The following is a 26,796-nucleotide window of genomic DNA, read 5'->3' as shown; positions in this document are numbered from 1 at the left end:
AAACAGTTTAAGATGGTAGGCGATGTTAATTACAATAAAAAAAGGGCCATATTCCCAAATTTATCATTAAAAAAAAGTTCCTATTGAATTTAAAACATCGAGGATGTTTTAAAAAGCGAGTTAACTCATTAGGTGCATTGACATTTGTCAACTTTGGACTAAATTGTCTTGATCTTCTCTCATTTACTGAAATCTGAACCACCAAGCGCCGCTTGCGCTTTGTGAACGGCGGTCTCCAACAGCTCGTGCTCACGAAGCAGCTCGCGGAGGACGCCTGCGTCCATCTCCAATAGCATCCCTGCACACAAACGCCCGCCAATTAGCAAAAAACACGGATGTATTTAGCCGAGTGGAGCTTACCAGTGATTACACGTGCACGAACCGGGTCCAATTCCTCCACCCGCAAGAACAGCTTCTCCCCCAAGACCTCGGCGTCTTCGCCGTCTGACGTGTCGCTGACGTCTGTCTCATCTAGACGGCGCCTGCGAATTGGAAATGGGCCGTCATTATCACAGACTTTGACTCAGTCTTTAAGCATTGATTTTTTTTTTGTCTTGACGGAAGGAGATTTTTTTTTAAACCCTGTTACATGTGGATAAAGCCGAGGTCACTTACTGTTGCAAGGTTTTTAGCGCTTTTGTCAGCTGCTCTTCAAGTTGTTTGGGTTCTGCCAGAAGTTTTAACACTGTGTCCTTGTCCTGCTCCAGTAACATACCTTACAGAATTCAACCACATTTGCATTACAAGTCAGAATAAAATAGCTTATGTACATCCACATGGTCATGCGGTTGACTAACCTGTGATTTTCTGTGAGTATCCAGTGTTGTAAACGTCGATTAGGTTGAAAAGTTGCTCGCCTAAAGAATCAGAAGACACGGAGCCGTCGTCTTCGTCTTTGCTGCAAACAAAGAAATGTTAATTAGGTGTGTGAATAATTAGAGGACCTAGAATTGGACAAATTGAATTGAATTTTATCTAGCGCATTGCTAAATACTAATGTGGCAAAACATGAAATCAAATTCACATTGTCAAATGACATACCAGTGCTCCTGGCATGAATCCACCTCCAAAGTTTTGACTGCTTTCTCCACGGCGGCCGCCAGCAAAACCTCGTCTTGCAGCATCCTGCTCAAAACAGGAGTGGGGAGTTCCAGCAACATACCTGAGACCAAAAGCATATTTATTTCTGTTATCATTAAAGGAAAGAATACAAGACAATCACCCTCACCTGTCAATTTCCCAGCATGCTTGCTGTGTTGGGGCAAAATCCGAGTGTATAGCTGTTCGCCCAGTGTCTCCACGTCATCATCCTTGTTCATATTTTCTTGCATTTATTGACAAAATGTAGTAGAAGGGACGTTTATATTAAAATCCAAATCTAATACTTTTAAATTGCCAACAAAAAAATCCTTCCACTTAATTGAAATATTGCCTTCAATTAGTTTTTTTCTCCATTATTAAAAATCTGTTAAATCGCTCCACCCCAATTAAATAAACTTCTTTAAGAAAATAAGGGGAGATGCATTTTAGTATATTGATCTTGCATTATGGAATGCACTTTTGAGCAAGGAGCGCTTTTGCAGCTGGCAGTAAAAATGTTAAAAATCCAGGTAAATTTTGTGGCATTCCATTTACATAGTGTGATTTGTTTTTCCCAATGGTTTAATAATGATCAAGTGTATTGATCACGTTTTTCAAAATGTTTAACATTTTGTAGGTTCAAATCAATCAAAAAGTACAAATGAATAAAATTGGACTACTTACATTAGCGGTTCGGTCACGTTACACTCAATTGTGATGCTTGCTCGTAAATATTTGCCATAATTTCAGTTAGATTTCAAAACAGAAAATGAAATTATACTTGTTGTATATTGTCCGTTCATTTCCTAAAAGACGCGCTGTTCATGCATGACTTAATGACCATTCCTTAATGATCCTATGAATGTGCGACTGTTCATAAACACAGGGTGCGTAATGATGACGTAAAGCTGCATAACTTGTTTTAGTGGGGATGTATTCATCCGCTGCTTTGCTCATCATATAGAACCAAGCAGAATATTATTTTCAGAAAACTTTAAAATATATGCCTACGCATAAATGATTATTATGATTTTAAAAAAGTAATATAAAATCCTTTGATTTACCTGGAGCTTTCTATTTCTCAAAACTAAATGATACGCGCGTATTGATCGCGTTCTGAGGTTGCGTAAAGCGGTTTCCGCCTTCCTTGCTCCTTTTCCTCTGCTGAAAGGTAACGTGGTCGTTTCGGCTGCTAGCATGGCCTTAATAAAATACATATATCATCCCTTCTTCACACGTAGTTATCATAAACCTTTGTGTAAAGTAGTTACACAATTCCTGCTTTAAGTCTTTCTAAACATAACAGTGGACCCATGTAGTCGAAAAGTGAAAAATGTAATGTCTTGTTGCTTAGGCCTCGTCGTGTTGCGCTTAGCTTAGTAGCTAGCATTCGCTCCCCCCTGTACTATATGATGAATACATATTGAGTTACTTAATAGATCTTAACACATTTTGGGAGTCACTAATAAGTTATTCGGCGAGTACGTTTCTTGCACGTCAACTTTGCCTGACTTATCCATTTGGAACTACTAAAAAGCACGTATCCTTTGCTAACATTGTGAAGGAAGGCTAAACCATAATCTAAAACTCATCGATATGAGATTTAGGATAATGGGTCAATATTTGTGGCTGACTGTCAGCAATTATTTAATGACGTCATAGTTTGGGAGTTAAATTGGATAATTAGTGTTACGCAGTAGAATGGCGCATGGACGTTCTTCAGATTTCAGCATAAAACTAAATGCATTTTTTTTTCTTGTCTAGGTTCAAAATGTCGTCCTATTTGCAGTGGATGGTGATCAGGAACTGCTCTAGCTTTCTCCTCAAGAGGAATGGACAGACCTACAGCACCGTGAGTCTTTGGGAATTGTGTTAAAAGGACGTTTTGGATAGCCATAAGTAATGCTTAGCTAACATTACCTCTTATCTGGCAGGAGGCGAATAACCTGAAGTCCAGGAACTCGTTCCGTTTTAATGGGCTGGTCCACAGGAAAACAGTTGGCGTGCAGCCGGCACCTGATGGCAAAGGAGTTGTTGTTGTTACAAAGAAGCGTGCAGGTATGGCGTTGTTTCCTTCAAAGTGGAACTATGCTTCCCATTAACACTTACCAAGTAGTCACACGGGAAATTATAATCTACTGTTGTAAGACATTATATAATGCCTGGGGACTGCTAAATTTAGCAAACCTGCAATTAGAAGCCACAGGAACAGTCTGATTATTATTTTTTTAACATATCTGTAATGCTATTTTATTTTTTCGAAGGGATTTTGTTGATGTTTCTCTATATCTAAAGATGTTTTTCCTTTTAATTTTATATAGGAAAGAACAAGCCAGCCGCTGCTTATAACAAAATCACCATCAATAAGAACTCCCGCGCTACCCTTAACAGCCTGAGGCACATCATCCGCAAGAACAATTACAGGAAGGACTTGCAAATGGTTAGTATTGTCTTTTAAGGGAACAAAAATCATCAGGTTTATTTTTTTTAAATGAATCATCATTTTTTTGTCATGGTTTTAGGCTGCCCTGCGTCGTGCCAGCGCCATTCTGAGGAGCCAGAAGCCCGTGGTGGTCAAGAAGAAACGCTCCAGGGCTGCCAAGACTGCATAAATGGGATGATGCTGTGTAAATGCTAAAATACAAACTATTTGTTTGCAAACCCTTTGGTTTCATGTCATTTGGAAGGATGGAAAGCTCCACCTAACATAACTTGAGTCTCGAGAAAACTACTGACAGCAAATATTATTTTGGTCATCTATTGGTGCTTAAGAAAGAAAGTTTTCAGCTATTTTTGTTCTTAAAAAACATGAAAAATCTTCCTGCTGCCTTAATTTTTTTTAATCACAGTGTTCAGGATTTTCTTAATCTGCAATTGCGATACATTGGTAAGGTTTTTCTCATCATGAAAAGAAAAATGGAAGCAATGATTAGATGATATTGAAAGCACGACATTTGGCATATTTAATCATAAAATGGATAGATTTAGAAAGACTCAGAGGTCAACGTGGGCCTTTTTTTTACCCACAATGCTTTAAAAGCAAACAGCATATGTTGGAGTATCAAATCGAGACTTCTATTGGTACTTTTTTTGATAATTTGACTTGAATTGATTCACCTACGGTTTGTAAGCGCTTCATGTATGTGAAACAGCTTTAGTGTGTGTCAAACAGGATGGATTTTTATTTATTTTTGGCGTCAGCAGCATGCCTTCAGGCACCTTTCCATCCATTGCACTCCCCTCCACCCTTTGCTGTTAAAACGTCACGCGGCACATTAATCAATCGCAGCCAACTAATCGGTCGGACGCGCTCCGGCTTGTGGCTTAACATGAGGCTGCGGGGCTGGCTCACAATCCTGGCTGCCCAAGTGCTGATGCTGAAGCCGGGAGACGCTTTCGAGCTGCAGGACACCATCCACCAACTCGTGGAGGAGAACATCCATCTTCACGACCGGCTGGAGAACCTCACACGAGCCCTCGGGAAACTCAGACACATGCTGCGCCATCACGCCAATGGTAGTCCTTCCACTTTAATTATTGTCGTCCTGTGATGAAAGAATTGTAGAATAATTGTTATTTGCCTTGTTGAAAGTGACAGAAAAGCTTTAAACTCAATTGGTAAAACGTGAAGCCTTTGACTTTCACCTTTTCTATTTGGCCTTGACTTTTCATTTCCGATTCATGTCATTTGTATTTAATCCTTTCCGGCTGCTAGTATTTAATGATTTGATGATTGTGATCCTATAATCCATTTCTCTTATTTGGCTTACAAATCACAACAAGTGCGTAAGAAAATTTTGAAAAAATACATATTGATTTTAATGATTAACTTTGCCACTCTTGTTCCCCACGTTCTATTTTCATAAATATATCAATTATCCTCTCCCATCTTTAATTTGATAAACCTTTCCCCAAATTGCAATTAAAACTGTCTTTTCACATTGGCAGCATATTTATTTTAATTTTGTTAAGTGGCATTTGTGTTTGTAGACCCAACCCAAGTGGAGCACCACGAGGAACATAACGAAGATGTGCAGCATCTCTGGGAGGAGTGGTCAGAGCGAGGTGTGTATCCTATAAAAGTACTCACAGTAATGGTGATTATATTGATGATCTTCTACTTATGTGAAAAGGGGTCAGCGCAGAAACTCATCTGCTTCTGGAACACACCTTCTGCGGACATGACCCCCACAATTCAGCTAGGCCACCCCATGGCGGGCCAGCCTCTAACCTACTTACCTTGATGGTGACAACAGTCTGTTTGAGTCTGCTACTAAACTACTACTACTAAAGTGTGTGATGTTCTTGAGTTTTTGGTTTGTAACAGACAAAACAATAAATACTACTGCATACTTTTGGGAACCTTTGGTCCAGTGAATAAGTCATTGGCCTCCCACCTCTATGAACTCGGGTTCAAATCCTGCTTTGCTCTGCTTGCCTAACTTTTCCCACTTGAAGGTACCATAAAGTACTAAGTATGATCTGGGAGTGGAAAGAGACAAAACAACAAATACTACTGCATAATCCTGTGAAGTGGTGACCCAGTGGATAAGTCATCTGTCTCCCACATCTGTGGACCTGGGTTCAAATCCCAGGGCAGGCAAATATTTTCCCATTATTTTCAGGTAAATGAATGAGACAAGAGTACAAGTACTACTGCTTTCTCTCACAGGGTGGTGGCCCAGTGGTTATGTCATCAGTCTCCCACATCTGAGGACCTGGGTTCAATTCCCAGTGCAGGCAAAGACTTTCCCAATGTTATTCAGTTAAAAGAATAAGTTTTAATGCCTAAGTGTCTAACTAAATAAGTATTCAGTGGTGGATGAAACATTTAGTCAAAAAAATTACTAAGTGTTTACACCCATTTCCTTGGATAAAGTGCACAAGTGCTACTGCTTTCTCTAACAGGGTGGTGGCCCAGTGGTTAAGTCATCAGTCTCCCACATCTGAGGACCTGGGTTCAAATCCCAGTGCAGGCAAAGATTTTCCCACAATTGTTCAGTTAAAAGAATAAGTACTACTGCCTAAGTGTTTAAGTGTATAAGTATTCAGTGGTGGATGAAGCATTTTGTCCAAAAAATGACTAAGTGTTTCACCCAATTTCCTTGGATAATACGTTTCAACACCTATGTATAAGTGGGGCACGAGTTGGTGTAGTGGGTTGCTCACTCGCCTTTGCACGGAGAGAACGTGAGTTCGCTTCCCGGTGTCGGCGGTTGACTGACCAAGCAAGCGGTCGAGGGTCGGCCGAAGGCCGACCCGAGAACGCCTTTCGCACAGACAGGTCCTTCAACTGTCTTCCGAACTGCCGAAGGCAGTTCGGAATATAACCTTTTGCTGAAAAGTATGACTAAGTGTTTAATATAAATTAAAAAGTTTTTTTCTTTTTTTTTTCCTTCTTCTTTTTCCATTGACCAATTCTTCTTTCCAATTCCAATTTCAGCCAAACGACAGCGGGATTCGAACCCAGGTCTCCCACACGGGAGTCCAGTGAACTAACCTCTGCGCCAACCAAGTGACTACACTTTTCTTTGTAATCATTTGAGTGTCTTTCCAAGAAGTACACAGAAACAATTAAGTGAAAATGTGTGCCGACAGCGGGAATCGAACCCAGGTCCCCCTAACGGGAGTCCAGTGATTTAACCTCTGCGCCAACCAAGTAACCACACTTACCTGAGTAATCATTTGAGTCTAATGATTGCAAGAACACAGAAACAACTAAGTGAAAATGTGTCCCAACCTACATGGGAGTCAATTGACTTAACATCTACGCCACAATTTGGCCACACTTTCTTTTGTCATTAATGGAACGTCTAGACTACAATTATATAGAAACAACTAAGGGGAAAATGCTTCCCATCTGGAAATTGAACCCAGTCAATATTTTATACTTGAGATATAGTGTAATACTGAGCCATACCAATTTTTTTTTAAAGAGATTTTGTTTAAATCCAATCGATTTGCATATTGTTAATCAAGTTATTTGTTACCAAAATTGACTGGAATTAAACATAGTGCATAACTGTAATGCTGTCGGAAGGATATTCATCACCATTGTTCGATGATCAACCATGTTAATTGATCCTTACATTTCAATTTTCAAAATGCCAAGAAAAAGTGTTTTGGTCACAAAGTATAAATACACTAATAAAGTTTCTAATCAAAATGTCTTTTGTTTTCAACCAAGAAAACACACTGCATGATTGATGCTTCTCCTGAATTTTACATGTGATTATTCACTTTATTAGAAAAATCACTCTACAAACATTTAAAAACAAGGCATTAAGTTAAAAAAAGCACAGAGTCATTTCTTGCCGCTGCCTTTTCCAAACACGTATTCGGTCAACTTCTGTAAAGTTACACGGGAATATATTAGCCACATTTTCTCGTCAAAAAATAAAAATGCACGATGAGATCACACTTTACCCTGAGCTTTTGAATTTGATGCAACGCCACGTCATCCAAAAGGTCATAGTCAATGTTGTCTTTGTTTTCCTCCGAAAAGCACATGGTCTGCCATCAAAACAGAGACAGACAATCAAACACAAAAGCCCCACAAGTCTATCAAGCATATTAACTCCAATGTTATTCTAGTGCCATTTAATGGCTTATGACATTTTCTTGTCAATTTTTGATAGGATGACTAAATTTACAGCTGCAGTCCCTGAAACTAAGTTGGTACCTGTCCTTGCGCCGTGGTTACGGTGATGTGGGCGGCCGATCCAGCTTCTGAGCAGTCCAAATCCCCAGTGGAGACCACATTTCTAGGCAGGCACGATAAAATCAAAAGGTCTACTTATGAACTTGAAATAAAATCATATTTCTATTCAGTAGCCAAGTCAGTATTGCTCACTGTTATTGATCACCCCAAAGTGACAGAGTGACTTAAAAGCAGATAAACAAAAGGTTAAATGTAATGACACACTTGGGTATTAAATCAGTTCACCCTTATTGATCATTGTTAAAAATGAATGAATGAGCCAAACTTGCACAAAACTAGCAAAGACCCCCCAATACCTCATTTTACGTTTGCCTGGCACGGCCTCACTGCTAGCTTTTGTCCCACGGCTTCCTTTTTGACAAGTGGCGGAAGTCCTGAGTAGAATTGAAAATGGGTTATACAGTGGTATATCTACTTATTTTTTTTATGCACGGCAACACACTTAACATAAACAAATTTAAATGAACTTGGATTACAATGCAGAAACACTCAAAAATAAGTTTGATCTAACCTTGCACTAAACTTTATTCAAATTTTGTTTTCAATTTTGATACCTTTTTTCTCCCGGCTAGATGCTTTCTGCAGAAATTAAAGTGTTGCAACAATTACTTATTATATATATATACACACACATATACATGCATATGATATACTTTTGATGTTTTTTTTTTAATTAAGACAGAGTCATAATGATTATAAACATGTTTAACATGTTAGTGTTTTTTGTGAGCTGAAAATTTAGTATTTTGAAGCATTCATAAGTAGAGGTACACCTGCATTTAAGTGTCGCACAAACTACCTGAGATTTCCTGCGCTGTTTGTGGCGGTCAAGCGTCCGTTTCGGGTTGTGGCCTTGAATGTCTTGCCGGAGTTCTTTCGGCTCAAACAAGACTGAGATAATGAAGGATCATCAAATTTTCCTTCAAACATAGAGGTGGGGTCAAAATCAATTCTACAAGGCATCGTACCATTGCAAGGTTGTCTTATCAATTCCGAATTGATCTGAATAGAGCTTTACATGTGTGTTTTTGAAGGAAATACAATGTATACAATCGATGACTGCAATTAAACTTGCGTCCACAAGTCGGCAGCAGTCAGCAGCCGTGACCTGACATAGTAATCATGCTTGGACGTACGGGAGCGCTCTTTCATACCACAAGTCCCATATCAAAATGTAGTTAATTTGTATTTGCAATAACAATCGTCTTAAAGTGTAGTATCGGAATCATGACAAACGGGATTATATGGCTGCAATTTATAATTTAGGAACGAAGTCAGGAGCTCTTTCCCAAAAGAGAGGCAATATTAGGCCAATTATTTTCTTAAACTTTTCATGCACCAACTGTTTTTAACCCTTATAGGCAATTAGTCGAACTAAAAAATATTTATATCACCTCTTCTGCTGGTCAAACTCCTGAGACAGCGCTTGTTCTTCTCTGGAGACTTCTGCAATTACAGCACATCTTGAACCTTACTTGATACTCTCCATGAGACAGCAGCTCACCTGTGGGGCCAAAGACACCTCGCTGGAAGCCCATTCTTCCGCTAATAGGAACAGAAAAAAGGTCTTAACATGTACATAGAAACCAGTTTTACAATGTCTCAAGACATTATAATATGATAGTGCATCTTTATGGCAAAACAACTCGTGCATCTCATCATAACCCATTTACAGGCTTCTCAACCCTCAGTGCATTTCCCATCATGTCAGGCAATTCTGACTCCTTACCTTTCTCAAATGTAATGATATAAAACTCCGCTTGTAATTGTAATGTAAATACATAATTAAATTGCCGGTTTACAGATTGTTACTGCATTTTCTGCCAGCAAATATTTAGCTTAGAATTGGAGCATGTGGAGAATTGTTTTGTACTCGTTCACAACCCAGCTTTATACCTGCTTAACTGCCACATCCAACATGGCGAACACGTTCCCGCATATCAGGTAGGGGTCGACGCATTGAGAACCCGACACTCACCGGTTATCAAATCCCCAAGGCGCGTCTCACGGATGGTTGGTGGCAGTTTCATGAGCTCCACTTCGAAAACCTGCTCGATATTCGTCAACAAGTTGTCCAGTTTGCACTCCAGTCCCTCGATTTGTTCTTGCGCTGCGTGTCCCAGGAGGCGCACATTCAAAACACCAAAAAGTAATCGCAAATTGCACGAACTTTGTTTTTACCTTCTTTCTCAACTTGTTGGATAAAGAGGGAAATGTTGCGTTTTCGCAATTGGCTGTTTAACTCCTCCTGGTGCCGAGCTTTAGCGGAGTTTTTGGACCGCTTCATAGTCAGATGACGCAAACCAACACTACCATACAAAAGTGAACATTAACGCTAGAATCGCACGCCGTTTATCGCTCGAATGTTGGTAATGACCCAACGAGTAAAAAGACTCACTATTGGCTGTTCGGTAAGGTATGACCTCACGGCAAAATGGGAATCACCTGGCCTTTAAAGGGTCTAGTGGCCGCCTGAATCAAAATAATTGTAAAATGAACCTTTTATTATTTATGTATTATTTAAACATATGTTTGGTGTCTTTTATTTATTTTTCTTCCATCAGTGATCACCATCTAAAATAGTATTTTTTGAAGCAGTTTTATTTTAATGAAAGACACCAGCGTTTGTGGTTAAAAAAAGGTGAACAAATATAAATTAATATGCCTGAATTAAAAGATGTCAATAGGTTAATGTCCACACGGTCATATTTTGTTGGGGATTTAGAAATTAAATTGATTGCTTACTATTAGATCTTAAGGGTGAAAGGTGAAAAATATGAACATGTCTTAATTAAAATATTTCAATAAGTTATTTTGTATATATTTTTTAGTAATTATCCATTTAGACACAACCCGAGTCAATGACGAGGTCAGATTGGTCAACGCTGAGAATTTTTGGGAATACAATTGCAAATGTATAAAGAAAAAAGATTTTATGGGTGGGTTGGGAAGAGATTTACAGTAATCATAGACATTTCTTAGAACAAGATTGAGACATTTTAAGAATAAAGTGTTTGGAATTAAATATGAAAAGAAAACCTATTCAAATGTGAGAGTAACATTTTTAAGGGATCAAAGTTGGACCTTAATGAGGGGTGAAGTCACAAGGGAAGAAACAAAATGAAAGAAAAGTGCAAAGGGGGAGGGGACGCGCAGAAAATTGGCGTTCTTAGTCAATATCAAGATCCGAGTCGTCGTCGCTCAGATTGCTCTGGACGATGGCGCCATTCCGGATGGTCTTGGGCACCGTGGGGACTTTCTCGGGCAGCATGCCATACTCTTGTAACAGCGCTTCCACATCTACGGCGAAGAAGTCCTCGCCCAGCTGGTCGGTGAGCCGCACGAAGTTGCCGATGAGCTCGCCGCCCCTGTAGACCAGCAAGGCGGGCAGAGCGCCACCGCGGAAGAGCGCGCTGGTGCCGACGGCCGAGCTGCGCACGCTGCAGAACTTGACCGAAGGGTACTCGCGCGCCAGGCACGCCAGGCTGCCGCTCATGGCCTCGCAACCCGGCACGTCGGGCTCGTAGATGTGGACGGCCACCAGGGTGTTTTTGTCCTCCTCGTCCAACGCTTCTAGGAAGTCTTCGCCGCCGGAGAGCTCCCGGACGTGCTCGAAACGCTTGCCGCGGTTCAGCTGGCGACGCATCTCCTCCATGCGCTGCGCGCGGTAGTGTTGGAGGAAATCTTCGTCGTCCTTTTCCTGCTGGAGCATGTTGTACTCTTGCATTGTCATCTGCGGGCAGGCAGGTAAAAACGGGTCATCAGACATTTAGACAGTAATGTTTGGAGAAAAAAAAACTGTTGCATCACCTTTGACATACCTTTTTTCAACATTAGGTCAGGGTAAAAAAATAGATGTAGTATTTTTTTTTAACTCTCATTGATAAAATGAGAATGAATCTACAGTCATACCTCTACTTACGAATGCATCTAGGTAAGAAATGTTCAGGTTAACATTTTTTTTGTATGCAAATGAGTGTCAAAATGGGCAACAGCTTTAAATTAGAAGATTTTCAGATGGTAGTGTGCTTTATGTTTTGCCATTGTAAGTGGCATAGCTCAAAATAGTAAAAAATATAAATATTTAAGGATTTTGGAGGCAGGAAGTTCTAATCTTATCCAACATGAAAAAAGCTTGAAAATATACCTTTTTGGGTCAGAGAAATGCATTTGGCATGAAAAAGATGCTGTAGAAAAGAGTCCGGTTTAAAGAAGGACGCAGACATTTTGTTGCTTACTTTGCCTTTGATTTTATCCTGCAGCTCCTTTTGCTTCTCCTTGTCTTTTTCCTGGTCCAACTCAGAGCGGCATGTCATGGACAACTTCTTGATGAGACGCTCCATCTCATTCTTCTGTTCCTGTCTCTGCTCCACCTCCAGCTGCTTGTACTTTCTCCAGTCATTGATCACACCTTTCGGTCCTGCGTTATTACAATAACAGTCGCCTTTCAACAACAAGGTACTTTTTGATATGTCATTCTATAACTGGAACAACTATTTTCAGCAATAGAGCAGCAAACACAGAGCATGAAAGCAAAATGAATAGAAAACAGCCAAAATGGGGGGTCCGATTTCCATATTTTTAGACCAGAAAAAAAATACAAAGGTTTCTAAATAGATGCTATTAAGAAGCTCAAAATGAAGATTTGGACAAATCTTTCTATCTATAAATGATCTAGCGACGATTAAAAAAAGCTGTTACTTCATTCCTCGATTAATTGAGACACACAGACCAGCCCTCTGAATGCAACTCTAACTGGCCCAGGTTAACTGAATCAGGTTAGGATTAGATAGACTACCCGTGTTGACGGCGCTGCCATCCGCACTGTAGTCAAGCTCAGGCTCCTCAGCGGCACCACCTCGGATAATTTTGCGCTCCCCCTCATCATCCTCGTTATCGCTGCCTTCGTCTTCGCTGCTGCTGTAGTAGTATTGCAGCTTCTCCCCCAGGAGCTTGTCATCCAGTGTTGTCATGGCAACGTCTCACCTCAGTACCTGGCAGTATACAGTCAAAACAAAGACTGCATTTCAATGGAAAAAAAATGCTAAAACACAAAAAATACTCCATAAAAAGATAAATTATATGTCGAATAAGAATATGATATTTTGATTTCAGGAGGAGACAGTCTTAGTTATGTTTATTTAGAATCCGGTCAGATTAGTTCAGCGAGGCGTAATAATTCAGAATGACATTTATATAGGACGTGAGACTTAAAGGTATTATGCGAAACTAGGCCATCTGTCGTGTGCTATAATAAAGAATATATGAAGCTTTACTTTAAAATATTCCATAGAGGAATTAATAATGCACTAAAATTTAACTAGTGCATGTTTATTGTTCTATTGTATTGATTGATACGAGTTTATTCAACACATTTGTTTTAATTTGTGTCAATAGCACTCACGTAGAACTGTCAGATGGCTAACAAAAGGGGGTAATTTTGACGACATTATAAACATATTTTTAAAAAGGCTTGCGTTTGGAAAGTGATCTACAGGAAAAAGGCAAATCTAATCCAATTATCTTACTTCTTAAGAACCATTAAAAGACTGAATAACGTCGAGTTATGCTAGGTCAGGTTTAGCCATCAGATCCTTGCGCCCTTAACAGCCTAAAACAAGGAAGTTACATTTATGCAGTTTTTAAAAGTAATTCGAACATGAAAAACATACTTACCTTTATTTAATTACGAGCCCGTATAGTTAAATTGTCGCCGAACCTCAGTGATGCTCTAATCCTGTTGAGATGTCTCTATTGCTAATAGCGCAAATAAACATCACGTATTCAATGGTAGATGTTTAAAAGCGGTGTCAGCAAGGTAACTAACAGGCGGCCATGTTGTGTCGGGGTTTATTGATTTGATGTATATGCCCATAAAACTCCCACTAAGATATGTTCACAAATTTTGCAAGAAATATGCTTCTGCCAATTTATTTCTTTAAACACGACCATGCAATGCTTACCATGGGCATTTTTTGAAAATAAGATTCAATTCATAATTGGAAATTTACACGAGAAAGAATTAAGTTTCACAATTTTCACCTCCACATTCATAGTTTTAATAGGGAGTTTAAATGTGTTACTTTGAAGGGAAAATCTTAAGAAAAATCATCCCACGTGCTATTTCTGAGATATTGTATGAATCAAAAGCACATTAATCGGGTCAATATTATAAGGAAGTCAATGTGCCTATCTTTGTAAATGCAAAATATCAAATTATTCAATTTGAAAAAAGAAATAAGTCTTGATGAGAACCCGATGCTTTTTAATGACAGAAATGACAATTTTCTTTTGAGATGTTGTGGCGTTATGGTGTTATGGCGTTTCGTCTTTGTCACCTTGTAGTTTAGTGCATGTCATCATTTTATACGCATATAAGCCGTACCCTCGATTCAGACATCATTTTTTTGTCCAACAAATGCGGCTTATACGTGGCAATGTTTGCCTGAACTATAGATCTTTTCTTATGTTCAAACAAGCTGCTTTGACTCTCCAAGAATGACTTATTTGACTCGTGTTATGGGGGACTGAAAAAGAACCTTAAAAATCATCACAGCTCATCTGTCCTGACATTTTGCTCCACCTTCGGCACACTGAATCCCACGTATGGACATGTCCTGGAGTTGAGGCACACCAAGTTCTTGAGCGTGGCCGAGTTGACGATGTCGAAACCAACGCGTCCTCCGAATGTGCTGGGCTTCCAGTACTCGGGGGAGCAGATGGGGTTGCCTAGTAGGCCTTTGAGTGAGAAGGGTGCACCCATCTCCACCATGCTCTCTCCGAATATAGCTTCCGGCCGGGTCCTCTCTAGCATCATGCCGGGGTAAAATTCAAGCGCATCAATATCACCGTAGAATTCTTCCAGAGCGAGCGCTATCTCTTCGTTATCTGTCAAAAGTTGCATCAAGAGAGAAATCTGTGAATTTTTGGGGGGTGTAATTCATTATTTCTTTACTATTATTTCTGAATTTGTCATTTCGCTAGAAGCAGTAGGCTCAAGCAGTAGTACTTTTACGGTTGACAAATTTTGCACTAAAATTGATTGATTTTGAGGATCTGGCGATACTGAGTCCAATACATTTGCAATTTACTGAAAAATGTATTGTATTGTTTTTTATTACCATATCAGTGTCCACCTTGATTATCATGTAATTTTGTGGTCATTTAAAAAAACAACAACAACTTAAAAACATAATCTCTGTCCACTCAACTCAGATCTTCATAAAATGTTGCTTAGTAAAAACAAACATTTAGCTGTTTCCTTTAACGACATCTTTATAAATCTTATTTAGTCCTTTTGTAGCTCTTTAATTTAAAAACATTTTTTTCACCTAATTCTGATTTTTAAAATAACATTCTCAGGCCTAATTTCCAAAAGCGTAACTGTAACCGGATTTGGACATCCCTAGTTCTCAAATATAAGCCGCCCCCCGATTGACAATGTTTACCTCCATATTTATGGTTTTAATAGGGAGTACAAATGTGCTACTTTGAAAGAAAAATCATTTTGAAGTGGTGCAAGTTTACCAAGTTGTAACACATGCCAACTTTTCACTGTTCTTCTGCAGTACACCAACTAAAATTACGATATACACTTACAATAATGACCAAGGGTTGGGCCACTTCTCAGTCTGTGTCGATTATCCCAAGCATGTATTTTCAAGCTCGTCTCACTTTCTTGCAAAATGTATCAGTCACGTGCTCCTTAGCGGCTAGTTGTTTTATTTTGCTTACCTGTGAACTCTCTGAAGGAAGCGTATGGCTTGAGGTTAAAACGTTTCCTGTACTCGTTAAAAGGCTGCATGCGGAGTTGCCGCGACTCCTTGATGGTCTTTACGGCTACGGGTGTCACCACAGGATTCATGTTAAAGCCCCCGCCGATCTAGAGGCAAAATAAAAGGGGGTTGAACATTAAGGATTGCACCGGTACTGTTAACTGTTAAATGCTGAATACATGTCGCCAAGACAAAACATTTTTTTACAACATATGATACGGAAACCTGGTAAAAACAAACTACTACCAATAAGAACACAATTTTCAAATGGAATTTACATTTTTAAATCATAACATTTAAAAATGTTTCAAAGTCTGATTCATCATTCACCAAACAATTGATTCCATTCTTCTTGAGTAAGGCTAGCACTCCCTGGGCGGACTCGAGTGAGCTAACGTTTCTCTGGAACAGCTTTTTGTCATTTTTTTCCTCCCCTATAAACATGCCCAAGGCTATTTGGAGAGGGCTGGCTTTTTTATAATATATATAATTTTAAAAAACTAAACTTGCGTGCGACCTGGCGGACAAAAACAGGTCTCCCATGATAACAGGTGCAGAGGGCCGTTTTTCCCCAGGGATTTGGTCCTAAAAGCAAAAACCTCATGTATAATGCGGCAAACATTGCTCAATTTTGGGTACAAAAGTTTGTGCGTTATACTCGAATAAATACGGTATTTCCCGTATGCCGTTTCAACTATTCATTCATACAATTTCAACACCACCTATCCTTATCAGGTTGGAGCTTATCCCCACTGAATCCTGACAAAAGGTGGACTAGATTCTAAACTGGTCGCCACTCAGTCGTACGGCACAAACGGAAAAAAGAAAGCCATTTATACTTTACAATGCCACCGAGCGGGAATTGAACCCACACAGCCTGCACCAAAGTCAGGTAAAAGAACCACTCATCTATTGGGCGACATAGTTACAACTGTCTTACAAAAGAATGTTTCAATCTGGTTGGGTTAGGTAGATATCAGGTTTTTGATGCCAGTTTGAACAAGCCTTGTTCAACGCAGCCAAAATATGATTTTTAGCCAATTACGGTAGGATTACAGTCAGTCCTTTGTTCAATCGAGATAATTATATTTTCTTGATAAATTCCTTTCTTTGTTCAATCAAGACAATTAAATTTTATTGGTAAATTCCTTCCTTTGTTCAATCAAGACAATTACATTTTATTAGTAAATTCCTTTCAGGCTGTTCATGAGCGGAAAGGTAAATCATTGACTGGTCGCTTGCCGGTTTCTGTCATGCAGGCATGATGACAAACTGACAAAACAATGAGTCAAGTCATACCCAGATGCAAAATGTCATAGAATATTGATCCAGCAACACAGGAAGAATTGGTGCAATTAAAAAAAATAATAAAGGTTCACTTTGTTACATTGAATGGCTCCATTGTGTGAGTGTTTCTAACCTGTCCGGCCGATTGACGGGAAAAGGCGTCCACCAGTTTGTCCACACCGTAATGGGTGAGCACGGATGTGTTGAAAAGGAACTGCTGGTAGGTGATTTCGTCTCCGTTGATATGAAAACTGTCGGGCATCAAGGGGTGCCAGTGGTAGAGCTGACTGAACTCCAGGGCGATACGATTTGAATATTGGAATTGGGATTGAAAGAGCAAGGTGGGGTCAAACTTCAAGTTTAGGAGATAGCCACTCAGGTGCTGCACATATTCTTCAATCACTATTCTAATGGTTTCACCTGGGGAGGATAGTAAAAAAAAAAAATAGTGAAGAGAAATATTTCTTATCATCACATGCATTCTTTCATTGCTTTATAAATAATGTGTATCTGTAAGTAGGTCATTTATGTTTAATTTAGTTTGGAGTCAGGAATTCGGTAAGGTAAAATAAGGAGTAAATGGTGGGTTGTCTTATTTGTTTGTCATACATTTTTTAACTGCGGATATTTTGGCCAATACCACTTTTCATCTCATTTTCTGAACCGCTTTATCCTCACTATGGTCGCGGGGTGTGCTGGAGCCTCACACTCATAGCTAGGGTCAATTTAGAATATCCAATCAGCCTACCATCCATGTTTTTGGAATATGGGAGGAAATCGGAGTACCCCGAGAAAACCCACGCAGGCCCGAGGAGAAAATGCAAACTCCAAACAGGTGGACCGACCTGGATTTGAACCCAGGTCTTGAAACTATGAGGCCAACGCGCACTAACCACTCATACCCCAATACCAATTAAATCCACAATATTAATAATACGCTTTGTATTGTATAGTTTGCAATCTAAACAAATGTTACGTCATCCCACATGTTATTAAAAAAAAGTAATCCAGATGTTATTTCACCTTGCACACACTTTGATTCCTGGACAAAGAAAAAAAAATCAACATATAGCGTCAAATTCCCTCACCAATGACGATGAGCCTGGTGGTCTGGAACAGTTGCTCGTCATCCCAGCTGGGATGCTCCACTTTCAAGATGTCGCACACTCGGTTGTGTTCCCTCAACCAAAGAGTGGCGTACAATCCCAAACCCGGCAGGAGTCCAAATACTTCCTGGCCGATAGCGAACTGATACTCGCGGGGCACGCTTTTGGGGTAATCCATCTTAACGGGAGCTTCAGCTACAGAGGGAGGGTACATCTCTCCATTGATCAACTAATAGGGAGAAAAAAATAACAAAACACAGACATTTTTATATTTAAATTAGAAATATTTTGCAGCGAAAGTATGATGACAGCTAAAATAAGCCCCCAAAATGTGCATGACTAATTATACTGAGGACAGAGTGTAAGTCACCTGATACTTGAGTTTCCCATCTTTTAAAAGTCGCAGGTTAAGTTGGCGCTGCAGGTTATCTCCGTAAACGTGCCCTGCATCCACCTGCACAAAAAAAAACATTGTGATAGTATTATTATTGTAGTAAACTTTAAAAAAGAATACTGCATTACATGAAAGGCACAGTAAAAATGAAATGTATCAATTCTGGATTGAAAAAGTTGCTATATAGTTTATAAGAACAGTTTTAAAGAACATCTACTACTAAAAAATAGGTGCTGCCTTTTGGTGGAAAGTTTGTATGAGAAAATTACTATTTAGTTATAAATAAAAAATATAGATTAAAAAAAATATTTGTCAATTTTTGCATTCAAGGAGAAAATTTGCATAACAAGTTTAGAATATGATCAAAAGTTATACAAGGTTATATTATATGTGAAAAAAGTCAACAAAAAAGTGGGATTATTACTCAGAATTGCAAATACTATTACTATAATTGGTGTAATATGACAAAATATTAAAGTAAATTAAAAGAAATTGTAATATTAGGAGAAACTGTTAAACATTTAAAAGTTTAAGTCTGTTAACCCTTTAAAACACAAACCACTAAATAATTGAAGGCAAATTAAATTTCTTTAAAATGTGACCCTTTCAAAATCCCTTTTTTTTTGACATACTTATTCCTTTTCTTTATCAGTTAACCTCACAAGGTTTGAGAGGGGTGCTGGAGCCTATCCCAGCCAACTATGGGCAGCAGGGGTTGTAAAAAAATGAAATAAAGTGTGAATTGAATTTTAAAAAAGTGTCCTTAAATGTGTCCATTACACATTATAATACCAGTTCTATAATATAAATCATGTAATTATTTCACTATTTTATCAGTCAAACTCAACCATTAAAATCAATGGGTGGGACCAAAGCCATGTAGTATGCAACGTGTACGAACAAGTATTGTGCAAAGCAGAGGAGTTAATTGAAGTTGTAGGCGTAATTTAGTTATTGAGAATTTAGGAGAAGTATTCCATCTGTATCTCATTAAAAAACAAAAGTACACACACCCATCTTGGCATTATGTGCAGGGCTAACAATCAGTTGTTAGCCCCACCCATTGACTTTAATTGCTGAGTTTGACAGTTAAAATAATTTCATTGAGTGCTACAACCTGTCTGTAAAATCATTGAATCGTAAATTTGTTTTTCTTTTTTTTAAATGAAATGAACTGGTATTTTAATGAATTAATGACAGATTTATTGTCACTTTGAACCATTCCTTTTACTTCAGTCGTGACACATTTAAGTAACATTGTTTGAAGACGTATAAGTGTTGTGTGTCTTTTTAAATCTAATGGAGGAGAACTTACCCCATGAGCTAAGGCTTTTGTAAAGCCCAGACCCATTCGGTTGTAGGTCTTGAAGAACTGGTGAGTAAAGTGCTGCGCAAAGAAAGCAAACATGAGGTTGGATCCCTGAGGATCGGGCCTGAAAGTTCTTCTCTTCAGTAACTTCTCCACGAGGAGCTCAGGGACGGGCAGCCCATCTTTGCCTAATGGAAACAGATTTTGAGGCAAAATGATTCCCAAAATGTTGGGACACTATAGAAATTCACACTCCTTCCTAAAACTCAACACAGGAAGGTTGGAACCCAGCGATTGAACCCTCGATCTGAAAACTGTGAAGCGGACGTGCTAAGCTTTGTTCACCAGGGCGTCTGGAATTTGACAGCCAGAGAAAATTTTTAAAAATTTGTTTTTAGACATTTAAAAGAATATTAAATGTCGACTGTGAAGACATTTACCAATTCTGTCATACGCAGCTGAGTATGATGACAATTAGGCTATTTGTCGGGTCAATGATGATGACAAAGCATATGTCCGATTATTATTACTAATCATTGTGGTGTCAAAAATTGTAGGGCTACATGTTTTTTTTTCAGTTTAAATTGTCATCTATGTTCTATTTGAAATACATATTTAATCTGGCACTTCAACATTACAGTAATCCCTCGATTATCGCGTCTTCACTTATCACGAATTCACTACTTCGCTTTTTTTTTTGCCGCTATTAAGTATTTTAAAAATATATAAATAAATGAAAAAATATATATTTTAGTTCATAAAATTGTGAAAATCCATGCAGAAACTTATAAGTGGAAGCCACTCTTGCTACTAGGAAAAAAAGTCATAATAGGGGTGACCTTATTTCACGATTTTTTTATCATTATGACCATGTCTGGTCTACATTAACCGCGATAATTGAGGGATTACTGTATTAGATTCATTTTTTTTATACATGACTTGTAAAGCGACCCAACATTTTCGGAATCCAGTTTGCAATAACATTGATTTAAAAAAAAAAGTGATAGTGTGACTAACCTTTGACACCCAAAGGTGTAGGACAGTCTTCAGGCACAGGCGGAAGAATGCGGGTGTAGTAGCTTAGATTGTAGTAGGACTCCCAGCTGAGGTAATCATATTTTGAGTTGTATGTTGGAGGACTGGGGATTAAGTTGGCCCTTACTGCACACACACCCAAAAGCGCACACATATGTTTTACAAATGTGAAAGCAATTCAATGAAATTCCTGTTTTGGAGGGGCTTGGGACCTGTTAGGACAAGCCGCATCAAAACGTCCCGCAGAAAAGTGTTGTTGATGACATCCCAGACCCAGTGAAAATGCGTGAGGATGAAGTTCACCGTTTTCGGCGTTGGCTTTAGGAGGATACGAACCCTGGTCCAGAACTCCGCTGTGTTAGGACAGTAAGAGATACCATGAGTAAATGCTTATCCTTGGGGAAAGGCAGTTTGTGAAGATCAGGGACCTCAGCAGCACATTGTTAGGAACCCATACCACCCTGGTCACAACCTGTTCCAGTTGCTGCCCTCTGGCAGACGGTACATGTCTCACACAGCACAGACAAACAGATTTTGGGACAGTTTTTTCCCACGGTCATCAGGACTCTGAACTTGTGTTAGCAATCCCTTCTGTGCAATAACTTTGAGGTGTGCAATAACAATGTGCAATATCCTAGATTGTGCAATATTTAAGAATTTACCTTCCCAAGATGTGACTTTTTATACTTTTATATTACTTAATTATGTTTTTTTTACTGGGAAATCCCACTTTGTGGAGTAGCACCACCAATATCGTTATGTATAGCTGTGTATGATGACAATAAAGGCTTATGATTTGATTTTGATCTGATTTGGAAGGAAGAGGAAGAAATGGAGATACAGTGATGGAGTTGATTATTTTGGAAAAAGCAGCTATTTAATGCTAAGTTGTATTCAATTCATAATTTGAACTTGTTTAGATGTGTATTTTTCATGTCTTCATGTGCATGTCTGTTGCCTAAAATTAGCTATGTCCTTATACTTATGCACTTGCATGAACAGATTTTTTTTTGGCATGCTTGTTATTCATTTTACAATATTAGTAAATGATTTTCTGCATTTTTTTGGGACACTGATCATTTTTAGAGGGCTACGTTGGTCATTATTTTGAGGGCAGTGGAATAAATTAGAGAATTTATACATGTAAACTGCCCTATTCACGAGAAATCCAAGTTACGAAACAAGTTCTGAAACCAATTCATTACGTAAGTATTCTAATTACATCGCCTGTGTAGGACAGGAATTCCAGGACTGCCTGTATTTTTCAGTGGAACATTATTCATCATCAATATTTTTACTCCTGAGAAATAAGCCTCACCATCTGGAATAGTTCAACTTCCTTTCTATTGCAAACAGGATATGAAGGGATGTCACAGGTCTCTGGGGTGGGAAGAGTGTACTCACGGACTGTGCAGTTCTCCCCATGGTAGCCGGTGCGGGTGCAGTCACATTCGTAGCGCTCATGTGTGTAGCGTACGCACACGCCCCAGTGTTGACAAGGCAAGAAACAGCATGGGTTCACTGCGAAGATGAGCGTCAACAAGTGTCAGTGTCACCTACTTAAACCAAAGCATCTGCTGTCCTGGATGTGTGGCTTACAAGTTCTATTAAATATAGAAATTAAGTACAGCAATCCCTCGAATATCGTGGTTAATGTGGACCAAACGTGGCCGCAATAATGGAAAAAACTTTAGTAGTGGTAATCCCTATTAAAAATATATATATTTTTCTTCAGTGCTGTGTCCTAGTAGCAAACAGAAGCCAGGAGAGTTGCTTCCGTTTGCGAGTTTCAGCGTGGATTTTCACATTTTATGAACTTAAAAAATAATAATGCTAAAAAAAAATACAAAATAAAAACATAAAAAAATGTAAAAGAATTTCCCCAGAAAACAATCCGAGATATAATGAAGCTGTTGAACCGTGAAATGGCGAGGGATTACTGTATTAACATATTTTGAGACAATAGGCCGCACGTAAAATCTGTAATTTTTCTCAAAAATTGACAGTACACCTTATTGATAAAAGCTTATTTGCTGGCGCATAAAGGCGTTATGTTACTACACTAAAGTTCTCAAGGCACACAATTACGATATAAAACAATAAAAAAACAATATGAATGAAAATGAAGTCTATGTTAAAAGAGCGTTTTATAATCCGGTGTACTTTATAGTCTGAAAAATAAGGTAAAATAAGGTAAAAGCTGTCTAAGTGATTAAACAGACTGCATGAACTTTTGAGCCGAGCACACCACCCAATAAAAATAACTTGAAAAGTACAAAACCACTTCTTTTGAGATTCAGATGAAAAATCAGTCTTTTTTTGTGTAGATTCCGAATATAATTAGTACTTTTGCACAGTTAAAATTATACATATAATAGTCCAGAAACACTCCCAAAAATTCCCAGACTACATTGTGACCCACAACAAAAATTGCGTTTGACACCCGTGCTCTAGGGAAAGTGTGAGGGCTCTGCCTTACTATACAAACAGAAAAAGTATCGCCTGTGGCTTATACACAATTTGATACCTGAAATAAAGTTTTGAATCCTGCAAAATTATTCCTAATTGTTTACCAATGTAACCCACTGCTTCCACAGTGCAGACTTGACGGGGAATAAAGGTTGTCTTCAAGCGTGCTGCGGCATGCCCCTCTTGGCCCCCCGTCCTAGCCAAAGACACTGAACAGATCTAATCTGCCTGCTATGTGAACTTGGCTCACGCCGTCTATAGCAGGGATGTCAAACTCATTTTGGTTGGCAGACCACATTCATGGCATCCCATGTGGGCCGTACAAGTTCATTTGCTTGTCAAATAAGTTAACTCAATGGTTCTAAATGTGCCGTTACCAAATTGCAATTTGATACTGAGGAAATGCATTCAATTATTTTCCGAATTTTTTGTGCAGAATCAAAATGACGTCGTAAACAAAAAATCTAATGTATAGTTGGTCACCCTGTTTGATGAATTGCGCCATTTATTTATTTATTTATTTATTTATTTATTTATTTATTTATATATATATATATATATATATATATATATATATATATATATATATATATATATATATATATATATATATATATATATATATATATATATATATATATATATATATATATATATATATATATATATATATATATATATATATATATATATATATATATATATATATATATATATATATATATATATATATATATATGATAACAGATTAAAGCCTGTCTTTTGTAATAAAATCTAAGTTAAACAAGACTGAATGAACATTTGCATCTTTTATATATATTATATATATGTATGTATTTAATTTAGATTTTATTACAAAAGATAGGCTTTAATCTGTTATCATAAATCACCACTCCTCCCAATAAAAGGAATGTCCGCGAGCCCGGTCGGGTCGGGGCGTTTTTTTTCAGACCCGTCCTACCTACAGTGATACTGAATATCGATTTCAGGACATAACTCATTCTATACATGCAGTACAAATGAGCTGCAACACACCCATCTGGCAGAACAACCCAGTGCCACTTCCGGCCCGCACGCCCTATGTTTGTCCCCATTAATCTATGGAGTACCAGACTCCCTTCACGGATGACCATTACATTACAACCAGTGGGATCAAATAAAAAAGCTCAGTATCAGAAAAAAACGACAGATGCCATCACATGGCGTGGAGGCACAAAATGTACAACTGTTATAATCTTATGGAGCAGATAAACTTGGGAGGAGCTGAAACTGTTTGTTCAGATGCACGACAGCCGATAACATCCACCGTATTAGTGGAGTCACTCCAGCACTGGTCAAACTGCATGTCTGACCAGAAAGTTGGACAAGAAAAGTCTGTTTCATGACAAAAACAATGAATTCCTGCAGCTGCGCCTCCTTCCCTAAAGAGGTTTTATCTGGACCCTAAAACAGATGTAATGGATGCCCCTCACTCCTCGTGAAAATGCTAATAGTTCATTCATAAAGTAGTTGCACAGCAGCCTCTTAACAGCTTTAGTGTTTCGGATTGGGTGAGCGCAAACTGCTTCTATTTTTTGACAGCAGTTTGGCACAACATCTGAAAGTTTAAGTCTAAGGGGTGTCAAACTTGTCCTCAAAGGGCCAGTGGGTGCAGGTTTTCATTCCAACTTAACAAGAGGATACCTTTTGCAACTGTAATCAGTAAAGTCAGGTGCTACTTATTTTAGAAGACACCTGATTGGTTAATTTGTCGGCACTAGATCGGTTGGACCAGACACCAGGACCCACTGTGGCCCTCGGCAGAATCGGTGTGACACACATGTAAGACAAGCAACAGCAGGTTGTTGAGCATTACCACAATCCAATAGAAACCTTTGAACATGCTATTACAGTCGCACCTCTACTTACGAATGCCTCTACGTACGAAATTTTCAGGTTACAAAAGGTTTTGAGATGCAAATAAAACTTGTGTACCTGCGCTTCAACACAACTAGATTTGGCATGTTTATTATTCTTGGGCTTATGATCTTACCTCTACTTGCCTGTACATTTTTAAAAATGTTTTCATTTCATATATAGGGGCTAATTGACATCCTTCAATATAGCATCGAATTGTACTAGTAGTAGTGTTGCCTGTATGTATTTTGCAATGGGTAATAAAAAAAAAATTAAAGAAAGAGGATGAATTAGTTGAAGGGTTAACTTAAAAACAGCTTATTATTTATGATGGTGACTAGGGAGGAGGTTTAAAATGTAAGAACAAGCAACAAACAAAAAGAAAAAAGGAAAGGAAATTAAATAATATATAAGATGGATCCATTTTAAGAAAAGGTTTTAATTTGAAGGGAGCGGTTGTAAAATTGTAAAACGTCCTCCAATTCTGGAAGAACCCCAGCACTGAAGTAAAAAAAAATAGAAGTCTTCATATGGATCTGTTGACGGGATTGTTTATAACCCAAATTTTACGTTAGTTAAAACCAAAAGTACATACTGGCCAGTGAAACAATGACCTACCTGACCCCGAAGCCACTTCATCCCCATGGCCCGCAATTTCCCGCAGCAGCAGCAGAAGACCGAAGCATCCGAGGATAGAGGCTAGACGGCGGGGTGGAAAACGAAAACGAGTCGGGGTTGGCTAACATGAGAATAGCCAGGGTTTAAACACTTTAAAAAAAACTTTGAAACTTACATTTCATCACAGAAAATCAGCGCGGTGTCATTCCAAGAGTGCAAAACACGGTTCGGATCCGCCGTTGAGGTGAATGAAGACCGTGGAGTGAGAAAAGTTAGCTCCGGTGTAAGTGTGGGAAAAAAGCCCGACGAGGGGAGCGTTCACCTGCGGGCCGGCCCTCCCACAGTCACTGGTGGGTCGACCTCCCCACCAAGCCTGCGTGATATCGCCCCCTACCGTCAATCATATATCATGATGAACATGTTTTACGAAAGACCAAAACAGCCCAAATTAAAAAATGTATAAAAGTGAAAATGGAAACGACTATAAATTTCAATTTGTTAACCTATTTATCCTCACTAGGTTCGCGAGGGGTGCTGGAGTCTATCCCAGCTGACTTCAGGCCAGCCAATGGCAGGGAACAAGGAGACAACCAACCATTCATGCTCATACTTAGGGGTAATTTAGTGTCCAATCAGTTTACCATGCATGTCTTACGAATGTGGGAGGAACCCAGAAAAAACCCACACAAACAGACCAGCCTGGATTTGAACCCAGGAACCCCACTGTGAGGCCGACACACTAACCACTAATACACCAGGCCACCTAGACGCCGAACACCGTTAATGGCAGATAGTGAATGGTCTGCAGAAGTGAAACTTTTACTTTTGGTGGCAGATGTTCAAATTCAGCAAAAACCAGTGTGCCAGAAGCAAAACACTTGCAAAGAATGCAGTGCTACCATTAATCTTCTCTAGGATTTCCTTTTCCCAAGTCCTCCAAGGTGGCCCCAATAAATGTTCTTGCGGCTACGCCAACCTTTTAATTTTTCCAGCTGATGTAGAAAAATCACTTATGTGATGACATTATGGGGGGGGGGGGATTGTTATGGGTTTAAAATATTTATATTATGGTGTTGAGTCTGTTCTGAAGCTAGGGGACTAGGACA

At 38.8% G+C, this 26,796-nt stretch overlaps 6 protein-coding genes across 7 annotated transcripts; 2 read left to right on the top strand and 4 right to left on the bottom strand.

Moving 5' to 3' along the window:
• Positions 1-47: 47 nt before the first annotated feature.
• Positions 48-1,351, bottom strand: LOC144210365 (uncharacterized). The gene is made up of 6 exons (XM_077737000.1): positions 1,229-1,351; positions 1,042-1,162; positions 798-898; positions 616-715; positions 361-482; positions 48-298 (listed from the first exon to the last, which is right to left on the bottom strand). The coding sequence occupies exons 1-6, from the start codon at positions 1,329-1,331 to the stop codon at positions 180-182; spliced, it is 666 nt and encodes a 221-aa protein (XP_077593126.1). The 5' UTR covers positions 1,332-1,351; the 3' UTR covers positions 48-179.
• An 835-nt stretch (positions 1,352-2,186) lies between these two features.
• Positions 2,187-3,741, top strand: rpl28 (ribosomal protein L28). Of its 2 annotated transcripts, XM_077737842.1 has the most exons (5): positions 2,187-2,251; positions 2,845-2,932; positions 3,015-3,138; positions 3,402-3,520; positions 3,603-3,741. In XM_077737842.1, exons 2-5 carry the CDS (start codon positions 2,852-2,854, stop codon positions 3,690-3,692), a joined length of 414 nt encoding a protein of 137 aa, XP_077593968.1. In that variant the 5' UTR covers positions 2,187-2,251; positions 2,845-2,851; the 3' UTR covers positions 3,693-3,741. The 2 variants fall into 2 exon arrangements, with proteins under 2 accessions (XP_077593968.1, XP_077593970.1); XM_077737844.1 differs by lacking the exon at positions 2,187-2,251 and having other exon boundaries at positions 3,623-3,741.
• A 161-nt stretch (positions 3,742-3,902) lies between these two features.
• On the top strand, positions 3,903-7,500 carry LOC144210889 (uncharacterized). Its single transcript, XM_077737841.1, has 4 exons — positions 3,903-4,596; positions 5,071-5,145; positions 5,214-5,372; positions 6,524-7,500. The coding sequence occupies exons 1-3, from the start codon at positions 4,254-4,256 to the stop codon at positions 5,369-5,371; spliced, it is 576 nt and encodes a 191-aa protein (XP_077593967.1). The 5' UTR covers positions 3,903-4,253; the 3' UTR covers position 5,372; positions 6,524-7,500.
• On the bottom strand, positions 7,284-10,278 carry cdca9 (cell division cycle associated 9). The gene is made up of 10 exons (XM_077737840.1): positions 10,200-10,278; positions 9,983-10,110; positions 9,780-9,911; positions 9,306-9,346; positions 9,196-9,247; positions 8,601-8,721; positions 8,098-8,175; positions 7,763-7,844; positions 7,507-7,593; positions 7,284-7,429 (listed from the first exon to the last, which is right to left on the bottom strand). Exons 2-10 carry the CDS (start codon positions 10,086-10,088, stop codon positions 7,385-7,387), a joined length of 744 nt encoding a protein of 247 aa, XP_077593966.1. The 5' UTR covers positions 10,089-10,110; positions 10,200-10,278; the 3' UTR covers positions 7,284-7,384.
• Positions 10,279-10,675: 397 nt separating this feature from the next.
• On the bottom strand, positions 10,676-13,628 carry pdcl (phosducin-like). The gene is made up of 4 exons (XM_077737017.1): positions 13,478-13,628; positions 12,600-12,795; positions 12,040-12,221; positions 10,676-11,534 (listed from the first exon to the last, which is right to left on the bottom strand). Exons 2-4 carry the CDS (start codon positions 12,772-12,774, stop codon positions 10,971-10,973), a joined length of 921 nt encoding a protein of 306 aa, XP_077593143.1. The 5' UTR covers positions 12,775-12,795; positions 13,478-13,628; the 3' UTR covers positions 10,676-10,970.
• Positions 13,629-13,716: 88 nt separating this feature from the next.
• On the bottom strand, positions 13,717-26,032 carry ptgs1 (prostaglandin-endoperoxide synthase 1). The gene is made up of 11 exons (XM_077737016.1): positions 25,866-26,032; positions 25,691-25,771; positions 22,112-22,228; positions 20,920-21,060; positions 20,690-20,833; positions 19,679-19,860; positions 18,340-18,423; positions 17,952-18,198; positions 16,997-17,283; positions 15,536-15,683; positions 13,717-14,689 (listed from the first exon to the last, which is right to left on the bottom strand). The coding sequence occupies exons 1-11, from the start codon at positions 25,870-25,872 to the stop codon at positions 14,352-14,354; spliced, it is 1,776 nt and encodes a 591-aa protein (XP_077593142.1). The 5' UTR covers positions 25,873-26,032; the 3' UTR covers positions 13,717-14,351.
• Positions 26,033-26,796: the final 764 nt, after the last annotated feature.

The sequence above is a fragment of the Stigmatopora nigra genome, chromosome 17, assembly GCF_051989575.1.
Source record: "Stigmatopora nigra isolate UIUO_SnigA chromosome 17, RoL_Snig_1.1, whole genome shotgun sequence".
Lineage (NCBI taxonomy): Eukaryota > Metazoa > Chordata > Actinopteri > Syngnathiformes > Syngnathidae > Stigmatopora > Stigmatopora nigra.
The sequence above is the reverse complement of the archived record's forward strand: the minus strand, read 5'-3'. Positions and strand labels throughout refer to the sequence as shown.